This window comes from Sinocyclocheilus grahami, unplaced genomic scaffold (assembly GCF_001515645.1).
Source record: "Sinocyclocheilus grahami isolate Dianchi unplaced genomic scaffold, SAMN03320097.WGS_v1.1 scaffold312.1, whole genome shotgun sequence".
NCBI classification, from domain to species: Eukaryota; Metazoa; Chordata; class Actinopteri; order Cypriniformes; family Cyprinidae; genus Sinocyclocheilus; species Sinocyclocheilus grahami.
This window is the reverse complement of record NW_015505491.1, coordinates 320,934-340,301: the sequence shown is the minus strand read 5'-3', so window position 1 is coordinate 340,301 and position 19,368 is coordinate 320,934. Positions and strand designations below refer to the sequence as shown.

The 19,368-nt window shown below is 35.6% G+C and overlaps 1 protein-coding gene across 1 annotated transcript in view; it reads left to right on the top strand.

The window, feature by feature from the left end:
- The window catches only part of LOC107601744 (GRIP1-associated protein 1-like), a 65,797-nt gene that overhangs the window by 4,714 nt on the left and 41,715 nt on the right, over positions 1–19,368 (top strand). Inside the window, exons 5-17 of the mRNA XM_016294029.1 lie at positions 115–222; positions 824–980; positions 1,089–1,225; positions 3,507–3,555; positions 3,768–3,838; positions 4,291–4,338; positions 4,414–4,445; positions 6,724–6,771; positions 7,962–8,061; positions 8,332–8,409; positions 12,528–12,620; positions 13,831–13,965; positions 14,603–14,698. Of these exons, the coding sequence (XP_016149515.1) occupies positions 115–222; positions 824–980; positions 1,089–1,225; positions 3,507–3,555; positions 3,768–3,838; positions 4,291–4,338; positions 4,414–4,445; positions 6,724–6,771; positions 7,962–8,061; positions 8,332–8,409; positions 12,528–12,620; positions 13,831–13,965; positions 14,603–14,698 (1,152 nt within the window). The remainder of the gene's footprint in view (positions 1–114; positions 223–823; positions 981–1,088; positions 1,226–3,506; positions 3,556–3,767; positions 3,839–4,290; positions 4,339–4,413; positions 4,446–6,723; positions 6,772–7,961; positions 8,062–8,331; positions 8,410–12,527; positions 12,621–13,830; positions 13,966–14,602; positions 14,699–19,368) is intronic.

Genomic DNA, 19,368 nt, shown 5'->3' with positions numbered 1-19,368 from the left:
TGTTTTTTTTCTAACATTAATTGCTATTAATACAAATGTAATTATATGATATCCTGAGTGGTATGGGAAAAATCTCTGTCTGGTAACCATGCTGTATTATTCTCTCACGTTCAGGAGGTAGATGCCTTACTCAGTGAGAATAAAATGCTTCAGGGCAAGTTACACAGTCAGGAAGATGACTTCAGACTCCAGAACAGCACTCTCATGCAAGAGCTGTCCAAGGTGCTGAGCACACACACAATATTTAACCCCTGTCATGACCATGAGCATGTGAACTCAGTCACTTTATGCACAAGTATACTAGAAATCAAAAGGCATAACCGTAATATTTTGAAATATATATATTTCTTTACAATTTTAACTGTTTTCTATTTGAATATATTTTTAAAATGTGATTTATTCTTGTAATGACAACTGAATTTTCAGTAGCCATTACTCCAGTATCCAGCATCACTCAATCCTTCAGAAATCATTTGAATATTTTAAAATAGTAGTTTTAAAATATTGAATAGAAAGTTCAGTAGGACAGAATTTATTTGAAATAGAAACATTATATTATAAATGTCTTTTATCTCACTTTAGCAATTGAATGTGTTCTTCCTGAATAAACATAATTAAAAAAAAAAAAAATAATAATAATAAAATCTTACCTCAAACTTTTGAACAGTACTATAAGCGCTAGAACAAAAGTTGCACATTACAGATGATGTCATTTTTTGTTGAACACAAAGACAGTACACGCCTTTGTGCCCATTATATGTTGTCACACCAAAATCAAATGAGTTTTTACATAATTTTTCTGATGTTTTGCCCTATGTTTTAGTTATGTTCCCAGATCGAGCAGTTAGAATTAGAGAATCGGAGACTGAGGGAGGGTCAAGGGCTGGAAGGACCCGCCTCCAGCCCTGCCTCTGGTCCAGTGGATGCTGAACTCCTCCGTCTGCAGGCTGAAAACTCCGCCCTGCAGAAGAAATTAAAAGGTGAGAGAAGCTTATCCATATAGTCCTGATCTATTTTTCCTTACAAACAATTTAGTCTAAGAATTCAGAAGTGAGCTTGATTATAGTATTCTCTGGGCATCTATACAGCTCTTCAAGAATGTGCAGATGTTAATGATGGAAAAGCAGCACTCATCGATGGATCGGCCGGCACTAATGGTGTCCAATCAGATGCCAGCGGTCATAGTGATGACCCTTCGGCCCCAGGAAATGATCAGATTGATCAGGTAACAGATAATGGGTTTCAGTCTCACCAGGGTTGGGTTGCTGTATCATACAGTGGAGGTTCAGAGTGAAAGAACCAATGTAATGAAATGACTGCAGCTTCTGCTGGTATAATAATTACACCATGTGCAGGAATATCAGAACTCTCAGATGACAATCGATGAAGCCATCTATACTGCAATCGAGTGTGATTGTCATGCATCTCCTGGTTTTATGTGTTTGGTGAACAGGTGGACTTTCTAAAAATACCAGTTTCAGTCAATGTAAACAAGTTAGTTTACTCAGACAGAGTATCCTAACAGTAGAGTTTCAGAGTAAATCAATTATTCAGCTACGCAGTGCTGCACTCTTTATTACGAGGAGTTTGCTGGAGTTCTCAGAGGTCATGTTTAATGCAGGGTTTACAGCTGCTGGATGAACTGTGGCCAGACACAGCAGAGACACCACCATCAGCTTTTTCTGTGAGATCAGCCCAGTAAGGGAATATAAGGACAGTGAACTGGAGTCTAGTGTTTGACTACCACACCCCATTCATTAGCATTACCAAATTTGATCAAATGATGGCTGCAGCTAATGGGTTATTCTTTATATAGTTTGTCAATTATTATTTTTTTTAAACATTCCCAATACCATAATATGTGAAATTTCTTGAAATTGAAACAGAATATCCAGCGGTAAATAATGTAGAATGGGACTTGATTTTATCCTGATTGGATGGTAGGTTATGATGTTAGTGGTTAATATTATTTCCCAGCCTGATGTACTTGCCTCAAAGGGTTAGTTCACCCAAAAATTTAAATTAGCCCATAAATTACTCACCCTCAAGTCATCCTAGGTGTATATGACTTTCTTCTTTCAGACGAATCCAGAGTTATATTAAAATTTGTCTTTGATCTTTCAAGCTGTTTCATGGCACTCAGCGGGTGTTGCATGCATCAGTCCAAAAGCAGTTAAATAAAATGCGCCCATCCATTAAAATAAAGTGTCTCACACGGCTCCGGGGGGTGAACAAAGGCCTTCTGTAGCGAATCCATGCGTTTTTGTAAGAAAAATATCCATATTCAAAACGTAATAATCACTTTAATGTAGCTTGTGCTCACTGTTGTACACTGGAAGCAGTTCCGGGCTGATGACGTATGAGGTCAGCGTTGCGCATGCGACTCTCAGAAGTGACGCACGCGGAAGCGCAGGGGAGAGATCAAAACAAAACAGCGGTCACTAATTAAAAGTACAAAACGAGGATTTGTGGTGGTGGATGAGGAGATACCCCCCTGACAATGTAAAAGCGCTTTGGGTGCCTAGAAAAGCGCTATATAAATGTAATTAATTATTATTATTATTATTATTATTTGTAAAGAAGAATGTTGGAGGATTTCGATATAAGCCAAGAGGAGACTGGTTTTCCTTTGCTAAAGTAAGGAAACTTTGCTTCCTTTGCTCCAGTTAACAAACGTTGGTTTTCACGAGACTCACCGGCGCATGCGCAACGCTGAACTCTTACGTCATCAGCCCGGAACTGCTTCCAGTGTACATTAAGTTTTGAATATGGATATTTTTCTTACAAAAACGCATTGATTTGCTACAGGAGGCCTTTGCTCACCCCCTGGAGCCGTGTGAGACACTTTTTTTTTTTTTTTTTACGAATGGGCACATTTTATTTAACTTCTTTTAGACTGATGCATGCAACACCCGCTGAGTGCCATGAAACAGCTTGAAAGATCAAAGACAATTTTTAATATAACTCCGACTGGATTCGTCTGAAAGAAGAAAGTCATATACACCTAGGATGACTTGAGGGTGAGTAATTTATGGGCTAATTTTTATTTTTGGGTGAACTAACCCTTTAAGTCAGCAGAAAATCTGTTTTAAGGGTCTGTGCATCTTGAGATGATTTTTTTTTCAACAACTTTTAACTTTGCACAGCATTCTAAAAATGCAACATAGATGTGCATAAGATGTGACACGCACACGCAATAGTCTAGTGAGAAAGTCTAATAAAACATTAAGAAAACTTTAGAATAACTTGCACTTATGAATCATTCACAACAAGTCCAGGAACATTTATTAATGATGTAAATGGGGTTGATTTGTTTCCATATACATAGTCAGCTTTCATAAATTGCTTTCCTTTCAACATCCACTAATTTCTGTATTTACTGGGGTTTTATATATATATATATATATATGGAGCCGCTTTGTAGAAACCAAACCTGCTGTTAAAAGCTTTTGTGAAAAAGAGGTTTGTTCATTTGTGTTTTTTTTGTCTCCGGCTGTGTTCTCTAGGCCGAAGTGCAAAGCGTCAAACCGGAACAGCGAGATAATGAACTGAGCGGTGAGTACATCTTTCTGACAACTTCCTTTTAAAGTTGTGACCTTATCAAACTCACTGAGGAGTTAACCGAGTAGAACCAGGGAAGGTTTTGTTTTGGATCTTCGAATAGCAGCACAATGGTTTGACTTTGACTGAGCATCAGTTGAACACTTCTCAAACTCAAGATATTGTAGAGGTCATGTGCATTAATATCTGTTAACGCTGGGTTTCAGAGGTGGCATTAAAGCTTCAAACGGAAATGGAGGAGAAATGCTTACTGAGGGAACAACTCCAGACACTAGAGGTAAAAACATCAGTTTTGCCCTCTAAATACCCAGGACAGCAGGAAACAGACAAAAGGACAAAATGCTAGGATTCATTTTGCTGATGAGTGTGTATTTTTACCCGCGCCATGGGTGCTAATTTTGGACACCTTCATGCTCACCTTGCTCCAGAGAATACTTTCATATCTATGATTAAACTGGCATTTTGCAGGTTTAAATATTTGTAATGTTTTCTAGGGTTGATAGATAATTTGCTTATTAAAAATAACTCTTTTTAATTTTGTCGTACATTTTTGTATTTTCAATTACTACATTAAATATTGTATTTTCAGTTAATTTATCTTTTAGTTTGATTCTGATTGATTCACTTTTTCAAATACCAGATTGTATATTTTTTATTGTTATGCTTATTCATATTTTAACCCCATACAAAAGACTTTTCTTGTTGTAATGTATTTATTTTCATTTTCAGATGTCCAAGCAGGCAGAAATCACAAAACTACAAGAAGAACATGCTAAAGTAAGTGTCACGTGTTTTTCAGCATGTGTGCTCAATGATAAAAATGCCAGTGGTAATGCCATGTTTTTTTTTTAGTTGTCTGATAAGTTGAAGAAAAAACAAGAGAGGTAAGTTGCTTTTATGCTTTTTTTAATATTATATGTTCAAGCTCTTTCATATTACAGGGATAGTTAACTTAAAAATGAAAATTAAGTAATTATTTCCTCGCCCTGGTGTTCTAATGACCTTATTTCTTTTTCAGACCACAAAATGAGAACTAAAAAACACGTCCTGCTTGCTTACATCCATTGAATCGCAATGAATAGCGACCAGCTTCAAGCAGAAAAGGAAGCAAAAGTATCACAGAGTGGTCCCATTTGACCTATGCCATATTTTCCAAGTGTTTTGGAGGCATATGATAAGGCTGTTACATTTTTGATTTAAGCTATTATTTAGTGAAAATACTGATCTTGGTCATTGGTCTGCTGTGCACAACTGTGAGCTCATGAGAACAAATCCAGAACACTAAAGAGATATTCACCTCAGAGAAGAAAGTATCTGCATAATTTTTCTAGGAGCTGTGTGTTTCATTTTGATTAACCTTGATTTCCTGAAATGCTGCGCTGGTGGGCTTTTGCTGAAATAAACTTCTGCATTAATACAGTCTCATGAATGCACAGTCTCGCACAGAAAGACCAATGGCCAAGGTCAGGACTTTCGCTAAATAATAATTTAAATTTCAGTTCTATTCATTTTATCAACACTATCGTTAGCCCTCAGAGGACTTGGATAAGCGAGTCGATTGTGATCATTCTATGATACTTTTGAATATTTTTCTTTAAGGCTTGAGGCTAGTTGCTGTTCACTGGACAAGTGCAAACAGGACTTTTTTGCATTTATCCTTTCATGGTCTGAAAAAGAAAGAAGGTCATAAGGCATTAGAACAACACTAGGGTATTGTTTCATTTATCGGTGAACTGTCCAGTTGAAGTGCATATACTTTTCACCCAACATAGTATGAAACTTTTCAGTAACACTTATAGGGACCAATTCTCACTGTTAACTAGTTACTTATTAGTATACCTATTATTAAAATATTGGCTGTTTATTAGTACTTATAAAGTAGGGTGACCATACGTGCCATTTTCCCAGGACGCGTCCTGGCCAGGATTTCTATATTGCCTAAAATATCTAGGTTTTGGCTTTGTTTGCGTGTGCAGACCGATCGGTGTATGACATCAAAATACCTCGAGAGCATTTTGAAAGCATAAGGAACCATACAACGATCGGTCTGCACACGCAAACAAAGCCAAAACCTAGATATTTTAGGCAATATAGAAATCCTGGCCAGGACGCGTCCTGGGAAAATGGCACGTATGGTCACCCTATTATAAAGCATATGACCATATTCTACATCCCTAATCCTACTCTATACCTAAATTTAACAGCTACCTTGCTTACTATTAATGAGCAGCAAATTAGGACTTTGAGGCAAAGTCGTAGTCAATGGTTTGTTAATAGCAAGAATTGGACCTTAAAATAAAGTGTGAACAACTTTTCTTTATGGCCCAAAATTAACTTATTCAATTCAGAGACACGCATGCCTATTTTCAGTTGTCAAAATATTTGTTTATTTAGATCTTCACCTTATTTTTATGGTACTTTTCATTTCCTAAAGGTGCACTCAGTTTTTGGTTTATGCTGTGTATGTTGTGCTAGCCAACGTGACCGTTGACATGATCTAGAGACATGAGCACAGCAAAAGACAAGCTGTGGCAGAAATGTGCTATTCATAGCAAAGTCAGCCATGTGAGTGTGCATCAGCTTACACTTAGTTTTTAAAAGAAATATTCATTTCTTTAGGGGTAAAGAAAAGTTAATGGGAGATAACTGAGTGCACCTTTAAACCTGTGCAAGACTACAGCTTGCAGTGATAAATTGAGGAAGACGGTGATGGAGTGATTTCACACAAAACCTGCTGAAATATGGAAAAATGAAAGTTAAAGACAGTATTAATGGATGGTGTTACATTTGAACACATTTACCTCCTCAAGCACAAGATAAATTACTTTCAATCCTCCATTTAACTTGAGTCCTCTTTCTCTGCACAGTGGCTCTCAGCCAATCAGAACTCTCCGTGTGATTACATCACCCCTTAGTGTTCCCTTCTAGGTGCCGTGGTAACTCAGCTGTGGCTTAGCGACAGTCTCCGTTTCAGAGTAATGAGTCTGAACGTGAACTTGTTGTGCTGGCACTCACTGTAGACTGCTGTATCAGCACAGACTGCCTCCGGTCCACATCCCTCTGGTCAACACGGGCCTGTTTTCCCTGATCAGGAGATGCTGCCTGTTATTTATCACTGCTGTATGAGTTTTTTTTTTAGGGCTCTTTATGCTTCTCTTACAGCTTCCAGCGGCTACAAGTTGAAAAGGAAGCACTTTACAATGACAGCAGGTGAGAAAGACAAACACAGCAGTGCAGTTATTTTGTGATAAAGCTCAACAGGGAGTTTTTAGCAGCCTAGGTTCTCGAAATGTATTTCCCATTTATTTTCTCAATGGAGAGATATAAGGCTTGAACCTGAAGATAAATAGCCATTTTTAACATTTCATTCGAAATGAAAAACAAAGCAAACAAACTACTTGCCTATAAACCTGATTGGTGGATTTTGAATCAGGACTGTGGATGACCTTCTATCTTCAGGGCACTAAATTGAGGAGTGTATGATACCTCTGAATGTTGCAAATTTCAGTGGCAATTTGCTAAAACTGAGCCGCTTTGGATAAAGCATCTGCAAAATAAATAAATGTAAATCCAACTCTTTCTGCACTCTCAGAACGGATCATACATGTTTGTATCCGTTAAAGGAGTAGTCCACTTAAAAATACCTCAGCTCACCCTCACCCTTAGGTCATACGAGATGAAGATGAGTTTGTTTCTTCATTAGAACAGATTTGGAGAAATGTAGCATTACATCACTTGCTCACCAATGGATCCTCTGTAGTGAATGGGTGCCGTCAGAATGAGAGTCCAAACAGCTGTTTCAAAACTTCGTAATAATCCACACAACTCCAGTCCATCAATTAACATCTTGTGAAGTGAAAAGCTGAGTGTTTGTAAGTAACAAATCCATCATTAAGGTGTTTTAACTTTAAACTACCATTTCTGGCCAAAATACGATTCTGACGGCACCCATTCACTGCAGAGGATCCATTGGTGAGCAAGCGAATAATGCTAAATTTCTTCAAGTCTGTTCCAATGAAGAAACTCATCTACATCTACGATGGCCAGAGGGTATTTTTGGTCAGTTTTCATTTTTGGGTAAACTATTCTTTGAAGCACATTCGATTTAAAAAATGCAGCTGAAATCACTGTTATGGCTTCTGTATGTACAAACATAATTTATAACTCACGGTTAGTTTGTCTTATTTTTCTGTGAAGTTTTTAATGCCATTTTACTTCTGGAACCCACCTCCATCTCTATATTACATGTGTTCCCATGATGTAATTTACACTCCCCCGTAATGTTTTTCCTGCTGAATTTGCCGTTTTATTTCGGTATTCAAAAACGGCCTGGAAATAGACCCTACCGCACATTAGTCACATCAAACCCCTTATAGCATATGATGCATTTGTTTCCACAGGACTAAAATTGATGAGATCCAACAGAGGAAAGAGGAGGAGCTCAAATCCATAAACCTTCGTGTGCAGAAATTGCAGACCGATTTAATGGCCGCCAACCAGGTGAGATCTGCTCAGGCCCACCCTGCCAAATTCCCTAATATTGAAACCCATTTGTTGAACATCTCGCAGAGCGATCGATTGATTTCCACTAAGGGATGATAAACATTTGCAAACCCTTGGGAGTGGGCTAAAGACTGCAGTCAGTGCTTCAGGATCAGACTCTGGCACTGAGGCACATCTGCAGAGATTAATGGACCGTAGACACACTGCTGCATCCATCACTGTCATACTAAAAATGCATTGAATCTTTCTGCCTGTGTGTGATTTCAGAACGTCACTGAACTGAAGGAGCAGTTGCAGAGTAAACAGAAAGAGCATGAGATGGCCATCCATGCGCTCAAAGATCAGGTAGTGCACAAGATTGGTTAAAAATGTGAAATATTCTGGACACCGGTCACTGAATTAAACAAATTAGTGTAGTGTGGTCATGCAACTACATTTAATATGTTTTAATGTTGCATACTGTATAGTATACAGTGCTGTATACAGTACATACTGCAGATTATGTTCCATTCCAAACATTGCCAAAGGCACTAATAGGAAGAATACAGAAGATTAATAGTTGGTTAAAATGTTCATTTAGCATTTCTTTTAATGTGTATTCCATCACAGATGGACGTTAGTGCATCTCCAGAGAATGAATCTGCAATTTCCACATCTGCTGGTTTGCTGTTTACTAACAGGTTTATAAATGAAAGAGAGCAAGCAATTAATCTGCATAAATTGAGTACGATTTTAATGATAATAGGTCCTACAGATTCAATTAAATAAACCGTAAAAGGCTCATGTGGGTGTTGTTATCAGCGTGGAACACAATTATGTTTTTATTGTTCCACTTAAAAAAATCAAATAATGAAAATTTTACTTTTTTTTTAAATGGCAGTATGCGGTTTTGTGATTATTTAGCTGTTATCGTTTTCAGTGTTGTTGTAAAATGCAGTTTAGCTTTGCTTAGAAAGCTCTTTTTTTGTAGGTCCTACAGATTCAATTAAATAAACCGTAAAAGGCTCATGTGGGTGTTGTTATCAGCGTGGAACACAATTATGTTTTTATTGTTCCACTTAAAAAATCAAATAATGAAAATTTTACTTTTTTTTTAAATGGCAGTATGCGGTTTTGTGATTATTTAGCTGTTATCGTTTTCAGTGTTGTTGTAAAATGCAGTTTAGCTTTGCTTAGAAAGCTCTTTTTTTTTGTCTTAGGGTGCTTTCACACTTGGTTCGATTGCTTGGTCCGAACCAGAGTTCGATTGCTCCTCCCTCCCCCTGCCCCCGCTGGACTGTGTTCACATTATATTATTTGGGTCCGAACCACAGTTTGTTTGCGTCACCAAGCCAGCAGCTGTTTACCCCGTTGCTTAGGGACGATGGCGCAGGAAAAGACGGCAAAATGCGTAGCATTGCTCTCTTCAATTTTATATTTATGTTTTTGAACCGTTGGTTTTGTTTCCAAAGCTTCAGTACATAATGGCACTTACGTCTGCCTTACAAATGTACTGTAAATGCTCTAAATAACTTTGAAGGCGAACAGAAATGAGATATACAGCTCTCTGCTTGCAGCGCGTCAGTCACGCTCGTCAGGAAAGTGAGTGAAGCACACACAAACACACATTTTTATCAAATAATATGTCATTAATAGCCGTTCACTTCCGTGATTTGGTACGATTGCGTTCACATCAGCAGCGAAACGTACCGGAGTTCACTTGAATCGTACTCCAGACCACCCCTTTTAAGCGGACTCGGGTACGGTTCGTGGGTGTGCACCTGAGTTCGGAAGACCGTGTTCACATCATCCAAACGTACCAAACTCTGACGTCAATCGAACCCGGGTGCGCACCAAAAGTGCTAGTGTGAAAGCACCCTTAAAGTTACTTATTCAGTTCAACCAGAAAGGAAAACTCTGTTCTCATTTACTCACCATCATTTTATTCCAAACCTGTATGACTTTCTTTCTTTTGTGAAACTCGACAGGAGAAGTTTGTCCTGGGTTTTTTTTCTCAATACAATGAAAGTGAATGGGGACAGAAGTATTTGAGCTCCAAAAATAACAAAACAGCACCATAGGACTTTTGTACTTTATTCTGTTAGATCAGGTCTCCACGCCAGATAATGATTAGGATCCAGCCCCGGACGCCAGATCCCGTCAGAAAATATCAGTTTGTCCAGTAACAGAACAACTAGCCAGCAGCGCTGCTGATACCCAAACCTTGTTAACAGCAAGTCTTGTCTGGTATCCAAAAATACCCAAAACTAGTGTTTAACAGTCTTCTGAAGTCAGTCAAGAAGTTGACCGAGAAAAGCCAGAGAAGAGCAGAAGCAGGAGACGAAGTGATTATGGTAAAATATTGTTTATTTAACAATCTTAGTTGCGTGTGTCTCAATATTCAAACTTCGTCTGACCAGCACAAATTCAACATGTACTGTTATACCAAAACTGCTTCACAGCAACATCCCATAAACCTTGGGTTTCCATAAACATTCCCTCTTATCTATCTCTATTCATACAGACAAAACAGTTCATGAAACCCCACAAGCATGAGATTGAACAACAATGAAAATGCATAAGCAAGGAAAAATTAATAAAAAAATAAATAAATGAAATGAATAAACATAATAAATGAATAAACAATAAAAATGAATGATACAAATAATCAAATAATAAATCATAATCAAATAATAAACCATGTGAATGACTAATGATTATGTGAATAAATGATTATAAATGAATAAAAAAAAAACATTAAAATAAAAACACAACACACGTGAGGATCTAAGGATCCTTCAATTCCAAGTCTTCTTGAGTAATATCAAACTAAACCAATCTGTGATTTATGTAAGAATTTCTTGAGTCGTAAACACATTTTAATAGAATGTCTGTTTTTAAATGATATTAGATCACTTTTATTTTTTTGGCAGAAAATATATTAATGGACATTTTTAAAAAGGGTTTTAATCGTATATTTATCATTACATTGAAAAATTATATAATTGTTATTATTATTATAGTTATTATTAATTTAATTATATATGTATATTTTTGTATGTTGGTTGTTTTAAAGACAAACTACTTTAAACCTGCAGTGCACTGTATTTGAATATTCATGAATGTCAATAAGTTAGCATTACATCATTTACCAAAATTGTCAACAAATATGAATTAAAAAGATTATGAATTTAGAAGACTTAAAATTATTATTTTTATATATATTATTATAAACATTCTTCAAAGTGTCTCCTTTTTGCTTTAAGAACATTTGTTAAACTAAGTCAAATAGGTTTGGAGCAACATAAGTGTGAGTAAACAGTGACTGAATATTAATTTGTGGCTGAACTATCCCTTTAATATGAACCAGAAGACACACCAGTCTTTCTGCTGATAACAAACTCTTTGTGCTTAAGGAGAAGTTTGTGAAGTTTATAATTATCCAGAGAGTAGCCTGTTTAATTGAGCATTTATGGAGGATGGTGCTCAGGATCAGCTGAGTAATTAAGGATTAGTGGGGCTCAGTGCAGGTGGCTTAGGGGCACACGCGCGCCGCCGGGGCCCCTGAGGGAAGGGCCGCTCTTTTACTGCCGTCGGCCCTACTGCAGGTCCTGCCACCGTAAATGTCTTTCACTTCCTTCGTGAGGTCACAAATCTTAATTAAGCAGCAAGCAGATAAGGATGAAGATGCTCACTGTTCTGTTTTTCCGTTCAGAACTGCTTGACTGGGTCTCTTCTGTTTGATGTGGATTTTCTAACTCTGCCTGTTTTCTTCTCTCTTCTTTTCACTTGTTTTGGGCGTTCTTTCTTTATCATCTCTTGCTCTCATTCCCCCCCTCGGGCTTTATTCTTCTTGTGTTCAACACTTCCCCTACAATCCCACGCTGCCGCTGGACATGTCTTCATTCATCAATCACATCTCCTTCTTTCTCTGTACATGTTCCCTTCCATGTATTCTTTTTGCTTTTTTGTTTCTATATATGAAATTTTTATTTCTTTCATATATTATATATTATTTCTTCAAAATGGTTTTTGTATTTTTTCATTAATTTAATTTTTGCTTAATTTCCTCATCTGTTTTTTTTCTTTCGTTCTTTTTTCATGTTTTTGTTGTTCTTTTTGCTTCTTTATTTTTTTGTTCATGTTTTTTTCCCCAAAATGTTTTCCCTTTTCATTGATTTATTTCATTCTTTTTTAATATAAAAAATATATATGTTTTTGGTTTATTCCCTTATTTGTTTTCATTCGTTATTTTTCATATTTTTATTACATTTATTTTCAAACTTTTCATATTTTTCATATTTTATTCTTTTTATTTCATTCATTCATTTTCTTTTTGATTAATATCCTCTTCCTCTCATTGTACTTTATTCTTTTGTTCCTTCATTTGGTGTTACTTTCTGCTTTTTTGTCTTTCTTTCTCTTGGTTTCTCTGTCTCTGTCTGGGTCTTGTGGGCTGGTTTTGTGTTTGGGCGGAGCTGCAGGTAGCATGTCAGAGCGCGGTCAGTCAGGAGCAGGTGGAGGGCATGCTGAGTGAGAACGATGCTCTCAGGACAAATCTAGCAGCCCTAGAACAGGTACCTGACCATGATACAGCATCACGACCTTCATCAACCCCAGTTCCTGCATCATCATCTTCACTCAATGACTGCGTTTGGTCTAACACACATGCTCTTTGCACCATTGACTGTTCATACACGCATACTAATGTCACTTTTATCAACTTTATTGCCACTGCCGATATTACTACTAAAAACTGAAGACTTGGACAAATCACTCCCAATTCACACCAGTTTGTTTGATGCCATATTTTCTTTTACTTTCTTCTCTGAAAAATTGTCAGTATCTAAAAAGAAATTCATGGAGGTTCATAAAGTTGCATTGTTTTGGGTTACACTTTATTTTTAAGGTGTCGTTACAGTGTAATTATACATTTTAGTACTGAGTAATATTAATTAACAACATGTATTTAACATATCGTTAGGATTAGGGTTACTTGCATGTAATTATGCATAATTTATTGTTATTAAAATAGTATGTACATGCAACGTAACAAGGACACCTTGAAATAAAGTGTTACCTTTTGTTTTAAAATCTTGTTTTGTATGAATTTCTAATCGCAGTATGATTAGTGTCTTTAATGCAAGTATCTGTGATAACTTAAAACTGAAATTCAAAACTGCACATTTAAATACTGTTTTAGTTTATTGCTCACCAGCCAAAATAATTATGCTTATTTATTTCAGAATGACTTACAATGCATTTAAGGTATATATTTACATTAGTACAAGCACTCCCTGGGAATCGAACCCATTATTGTTTGTTAGCAATACCTAAATATTAATATTTAAATATATTTAAATGCGTATAAATAATTTAATTGACACCATGAATAAAATATGAGACCAAAGTCCAAGAACACTAAGGCTGCAGTTTTAAAAAGTTTCTGTGATTAATATATTTATGTCTATGTGTGTTTTTGTTTAGCCTTATTTCTTTTTGCATGCGTGTATGTATGTTCACACATTCATACATAAATATGTGTATTACATCATGCATGAAGGTTTATATTTAGCTTGAAAGCACCCATGGGTACATTTATATTTATATTGTATTCAGCGCTGTGCTGAATTGCATTTTTCAGCTGCTCTCTAGTATTTTCTGTTCCTTAATAATTCTTCTTTTGTCTTCTGTTGGCATTTTCTCGCTTACACTGAATAAGACTTAATTCTGTTGTCCTGGGTTCTTTGGGGTATATATCTGAAACACTGTGTGTGTTTTTTACAGATCCAAACAGTAAAGACACAGGAACAGAATTTGCTGAGAGAGCAAAATCTGGCACTAAATGCAGAGCTTCAGCAGAGATGCACAGAGCAGGAGAGCTTCCTGGCGCAGAAAGATGATCTCAACTCACAGCTACAGGTATTTTGGCACCTGTTAACTATAAAAAACAAATTAAAAGGCATTTGTAACTTTTTATTTTCTAAATAAAATGCTGTATTTTATCCAGAATCATTGGGCTGTAATATTATTAGTAGTGCTGTCAAACGATTAATCGCATTTAAAATAAAAGTTTTTGTTTACATAATATATGTGTGTGTGTGTACTGTGTATATTTATTATGTATATATAAATACACACTCATACAGTATATATTTTGAAAATATTTACATGTATATGTTTTTATAATTTATATTATATATAAATATATTTAATATACAAATATAACATATTTTTCTTAAATATATACATGCATGTGTGTCTATTATTTATATATACATAATAAATATACATGGTGCACACATATATATTATGTAAACAAAAACTTTTATTTTGGATGCGATTAATCATTTGACAGCACTAATTATTAGTTAATATTATATTTCCTTACCCACTGCTTAAAAGTCAATTGTTTCGGACATTGAGAAAGTCTGTTCTGATGAAAAATTATTAAAATGTTTTTAAAAACCTTTCATTAATGTAGTTAAGTAAGATATGAATTTTAGCATTTGTATTTCAAGCATTCATAAAAATGATTTGACTACTTCTTGCTGAGCAGGAGTCAAATCGAGCAAATAGTCGACTTCTGGAGCAGCTCACTGAACTGGGCCTGGAGAAGGACAAGCTACAGCAGGAGTTAGAGGAGGCCAGAAAGGTGACGACACACACAATCCTTCTTTTTACCTTCTGATCCTTTTACAATTCAGTCAATTCCCACTGCAGCAGGTGAAAGTAGTTTGACGTTTGCTGCACTCACTATCTCGGTCTTCATTTAAGCTTCTTTAGTGAGTCAGTTCACTCTGCTCGTTCTTCCATCAGTTAATGCTCTGATCTTTTGACCATCATAATGACTTTATTAATGTAAAAGCCGCAATCGGATTTAGCCACAAATGAGCTCCGGAAGAGTCACCTTTCGAGTTCTTTTGTACAGGTTTTTTTTTTCTTCCCTCTTGAATCTACTGTGATGTTAGTCAAGGTTTTTTGCTGCACTCACTATCTCGGTCTTCATTTAAGCTTCTTTAGTGAGTCAGTTCACTCTGCTCGTTCTTCCATCAGTTAATGCTCTGATCTTTTGACCATCATAATGACTTTATTAATGTAAAAGCCGCAATCGGATTTAGCCACAAATGAGCTCCGGAAGAGTCACCTTTCGAGTTCTTTTGTACAGGTTTTTTTTTCTTCCCTCTTGAATCTACTGTGATGTTAGTCAAGGTTCTTGCACCAAAACCAGTTTTTACAATTTTAAGTTATCATGTTTGACCATCTCTCTGACCCTATGAATTAAACATGCTGAAGCAATATAGATTATTCTGATATAACACACTTTTTAAATCCATATCAAATTCAGCACAAAAATAGGACCATGATTTATAAATATTTTGACGTCAACATGAAACATTAGCATATTGCCCACCCACTTGTTGCTCTTTTCGTGTTGGTCTGCTAAATAAAATGCTGTATTTTATCCAGAATCATTGGGCTGTAATATTATTAGTAGTGCTGTCAAACGATTAATCGCATTTAAAATAAAAGTTTTTGTTTACATAATATATGTGTGTGTGTGTACTGTGTATATTTATTATGTATATATAAATACACACTCATACAGTATATATTTTGAAAATATTTACATGTATATGTTTTTATAATTTATATTATATATAAATATATTTAATATACAAATATAACATATTTTTCTTAAATATATACATGCATGTGTGTCTATTATTTATATATACATAATAAATATACATGGTGCACACATATATATTATGTAAACAAAAACTTTTATTTTGGATGCGATTAATCATTTGACAGCACTAATTATTAGTTAATATTATATTTCCTTACCCACTGCTTAAAAGTCAATTGTTTCGGACATTGAGAAAGTCTGTTCTGATGAAAAATTATTAAAATGTTTTTAAAAACCTTTCATTAATGTAGTTAAGTAAGATATGAATTTTAGCATTTGTATTTCAAGCATTCATAAAAATGATTTGACTACTTCTTGCTGAGCAGGAGTCAAATCGAGCAAATAGTCGACTTCTGGAGCAGCTCACTGAACTGGGCCTGGAGAAGGACAAGCTACAGCAGGAGTTAGAGGAGGCCAGAAAGGTGACGACACACACAATCCTTCTTTTTACCTTCTGATCCTTTTACAATTCAGTCAATTCCCACTGCAGCAGGTGAAAGTAGTTTGACGTTTGCTGCACTCACTATCTCGGTCTTCATTTAAGCTTCTTTAGTGAGTCAGTTCACTCTGCTCGTTCTTCCATCAGTTAATGCTCTGATCTTTTGACCATCATAATGACTTTATTAATGTAAAAGCCGCAATCGGATTTAGCCACAAATGAGCTCCGGAAGAGTCACCTTTCGAGTTCTTTTGTACAGGTTTTTTTTTCTTCCCTCTTGAATCTACTGTGATGTTAGTCAAGGTTTTTGCACCAAAACCAGTTTTTACAATTTTAAGTTATCATGTTTGACCATCTCTCTGACCCTATGAATTAAACATGCTGAAGCAATATAGATTATTCTGATATAACACACTTTTTAAATCCATATCAAATTCAGCACAAAAATAGGACCATGATTTATAAATATTTTGACGTCAACATGAAACATTAGCATATTGCCCACCCACTTGTTGCTCTTTTCGTGTTGGTCTGAATGAAGATGCAAATTCATTCTTTGCCACTAGGTGCTGCTTTTGGAGCGGTAAAATAGCGGTTTCCCCGGTAATGCTGTACACAAAACAGCACTGTGCTCACAAACGCTGCTTTCACACTTGAGTCCTCTTTAAAAGAACCAAACCCAGACCCCTTTAAGTGGACCAAGAGGTGGACCAAGTGAAAAGGACCCAGTTTTCTTTGTGTTCACACTATCACACTTCCTGAAAAAGGACTCGGATCCTTTTTTGGTCCACTTAAGCAGTAATGGTGTCTCAGACCTCTTTGTGTTCAGACTGTTGCTTTTTGTATCTAGTCCTCCAGTTCAGTGTTTAATGGTTGACATTATGGCCTCCAAAACTGGAATATTGTTTATCTTTTGCACAAAAATATAAGTTTTGTACACCTTTGTAATATTTATTTAGAATTGTTTTCCTTGTTTATGTAATCGTGTTTATTTTATAGCACACAGAGTTTCTGCATGATTTTTAAGCTCAAATTTAAAGGGGTCATATGATGCTGCTAAAAAGAACATTATTTGGTGTAATGAAATGTGTTTATGTGGTTTAAAGTAAAAAAAACACATTATTTTCCACATACTGTACATTATTGTTTCTCCTGTATGCCCCGCCTTTTTGAAACGCGTTGATTTTTACAAAGCTCATCGGTCTGAAAAAGCGAGGTGAGCTGTGATTGGCCAGCTATCCAGTGCGTTGTGATTGGCCGTATACCTCAAGCATGTGATGGAAATGTTACGCTCCTCACCATACTGAGTTGATGCCGTGTCCCGGCCGGAGCAACGAGACAAAAACATTAAAACCTATTACAAACGAGGCATTTGTTGCATCCAGTGGGGACATAATTACTGATTATAATGACTTATACTGTCTTTTTACACGTTGTGTTCACATAGTGATGTAGATATGTGGGGGCGTGTTAGAACGAGCCGTTTTAGGTAGGCGTGGTTAACTCTTAACTTTTATAAAGAATATCTCTTTGGATTTGAGACTTTAGTCTTTGCAACTTTACAGATCTTCTTTATGCACCAAGAGTTTGTAACACTCCAAAGAGAAAGGAAAAATTTAAATTGCATCATATGACCCCTTTAAGACTTTTTAAGATGAGTGGGGTGGGGCAATGTCTATAGTAACATATTAAATGGTAAAATGACTGTAAAAAGCACGATTTACAGTTCAGATACAGGTTTTCAAAAAAATATATATATAAAAAATAAAAGTAAATAAAATTTCAAATTTCAACCTTTCAAATTTCAAACCATTTCTAAGAAAAGAGTCAAAAATCAAATGTATCAATTATTATATTAATGGTTTAATATCAATTATTATTTTAAACCAGCAGAAGAGCTGTTAAAAATGCTAATTAATTTCCTGCCAGCTATGGCGTGATTTTAATGACAAATGTCGAGAGCGCATTATTGTAGCGCGAAAGCACATTCATATAATGCGCTAGCGCGAATCTCCCCGCTCGCACGCGGATTTCCTTTGCTCTCACACAAAACCTGACTCGCGTCATAATAATGATGATAATAATAATAATAATAAGTCATAATAATCAAATATTAGAAATTAATCGGGTGCTTGGATTATTTGTAAATAACCTAGTTTAACATTTTGGTCAAACCCCTCTGAGTGATTTATCTAAACACAAACAAAAAAGTAGGCCTATATGATTCTTAAAGTTCATGTAGTCATATAGCCTATTGTGCACTTGGATTGAAATATATATATATATATCTATATCTTCTGATTAAGGACAGATTTAGATACGGGTCAGATGCACTATTCTCTATACTTAAGATGTGGAGACCAAATATAACACTATAAGGAATTTCTCATATTTGTCATAACATTACTACATTATATTCTGTGGGTTTAATGCATTTGCAGACAATGTAATTACATGTAACTGTCATATAACTGTATATTCACTGTTCGAGAGTGTCATTGAATGTGTAGCTATAGGGTTTTCATGAAAAAAAAATCTAACTAAAATCAGAACTGAAAACAAACACTGGATTAAAAAAAAAAAAAGAAACTCCCAATAAATGTCCAAACAGTGATTCTATCAAAACATTTATTGTGTTATATCTTGCATTATTTATGTCTATTTTTGCATTTGATGTTGATTTGATGGGAATTGTTACTATTGCCATCATACCAATTGAGAATTTATTGCAATTTTTTAAATATCTGACATATTGTGACATAACATTGATCTTTTATATGAAGTCTTTAGAGCCATAGGCTATAATATGTTGTTTTTAGATAAATTGCTCAGAGACCAACCAGTTGGACAGAGGTTAGTACCATCCAAGCACCCAATTCCTAGCCATTTCTAACATAAGCCACATTTCATTAACATTGCTAAATATTATTAAACTGGAAATAAATTCAAGATTCATCTTTGATTGTCAAAATAATTCCAGGTTCAGTTCCCGCTCAGCCAATTAGATTTCACATAGTATTTTCATCGGTCAGTTGTGGAGGTCTGATTGTTTAAAGCTCTATTTATATAGCGCCTTTTAAAAGTGTTTACAAAGTATTTTACAGAGAGATGCATATGTGCATTCACAGAAAAGAAAATACAAATACAAAAATAAAAGAGATAAAGTAGTAAAACAAAGTGCAATAACCAGTTT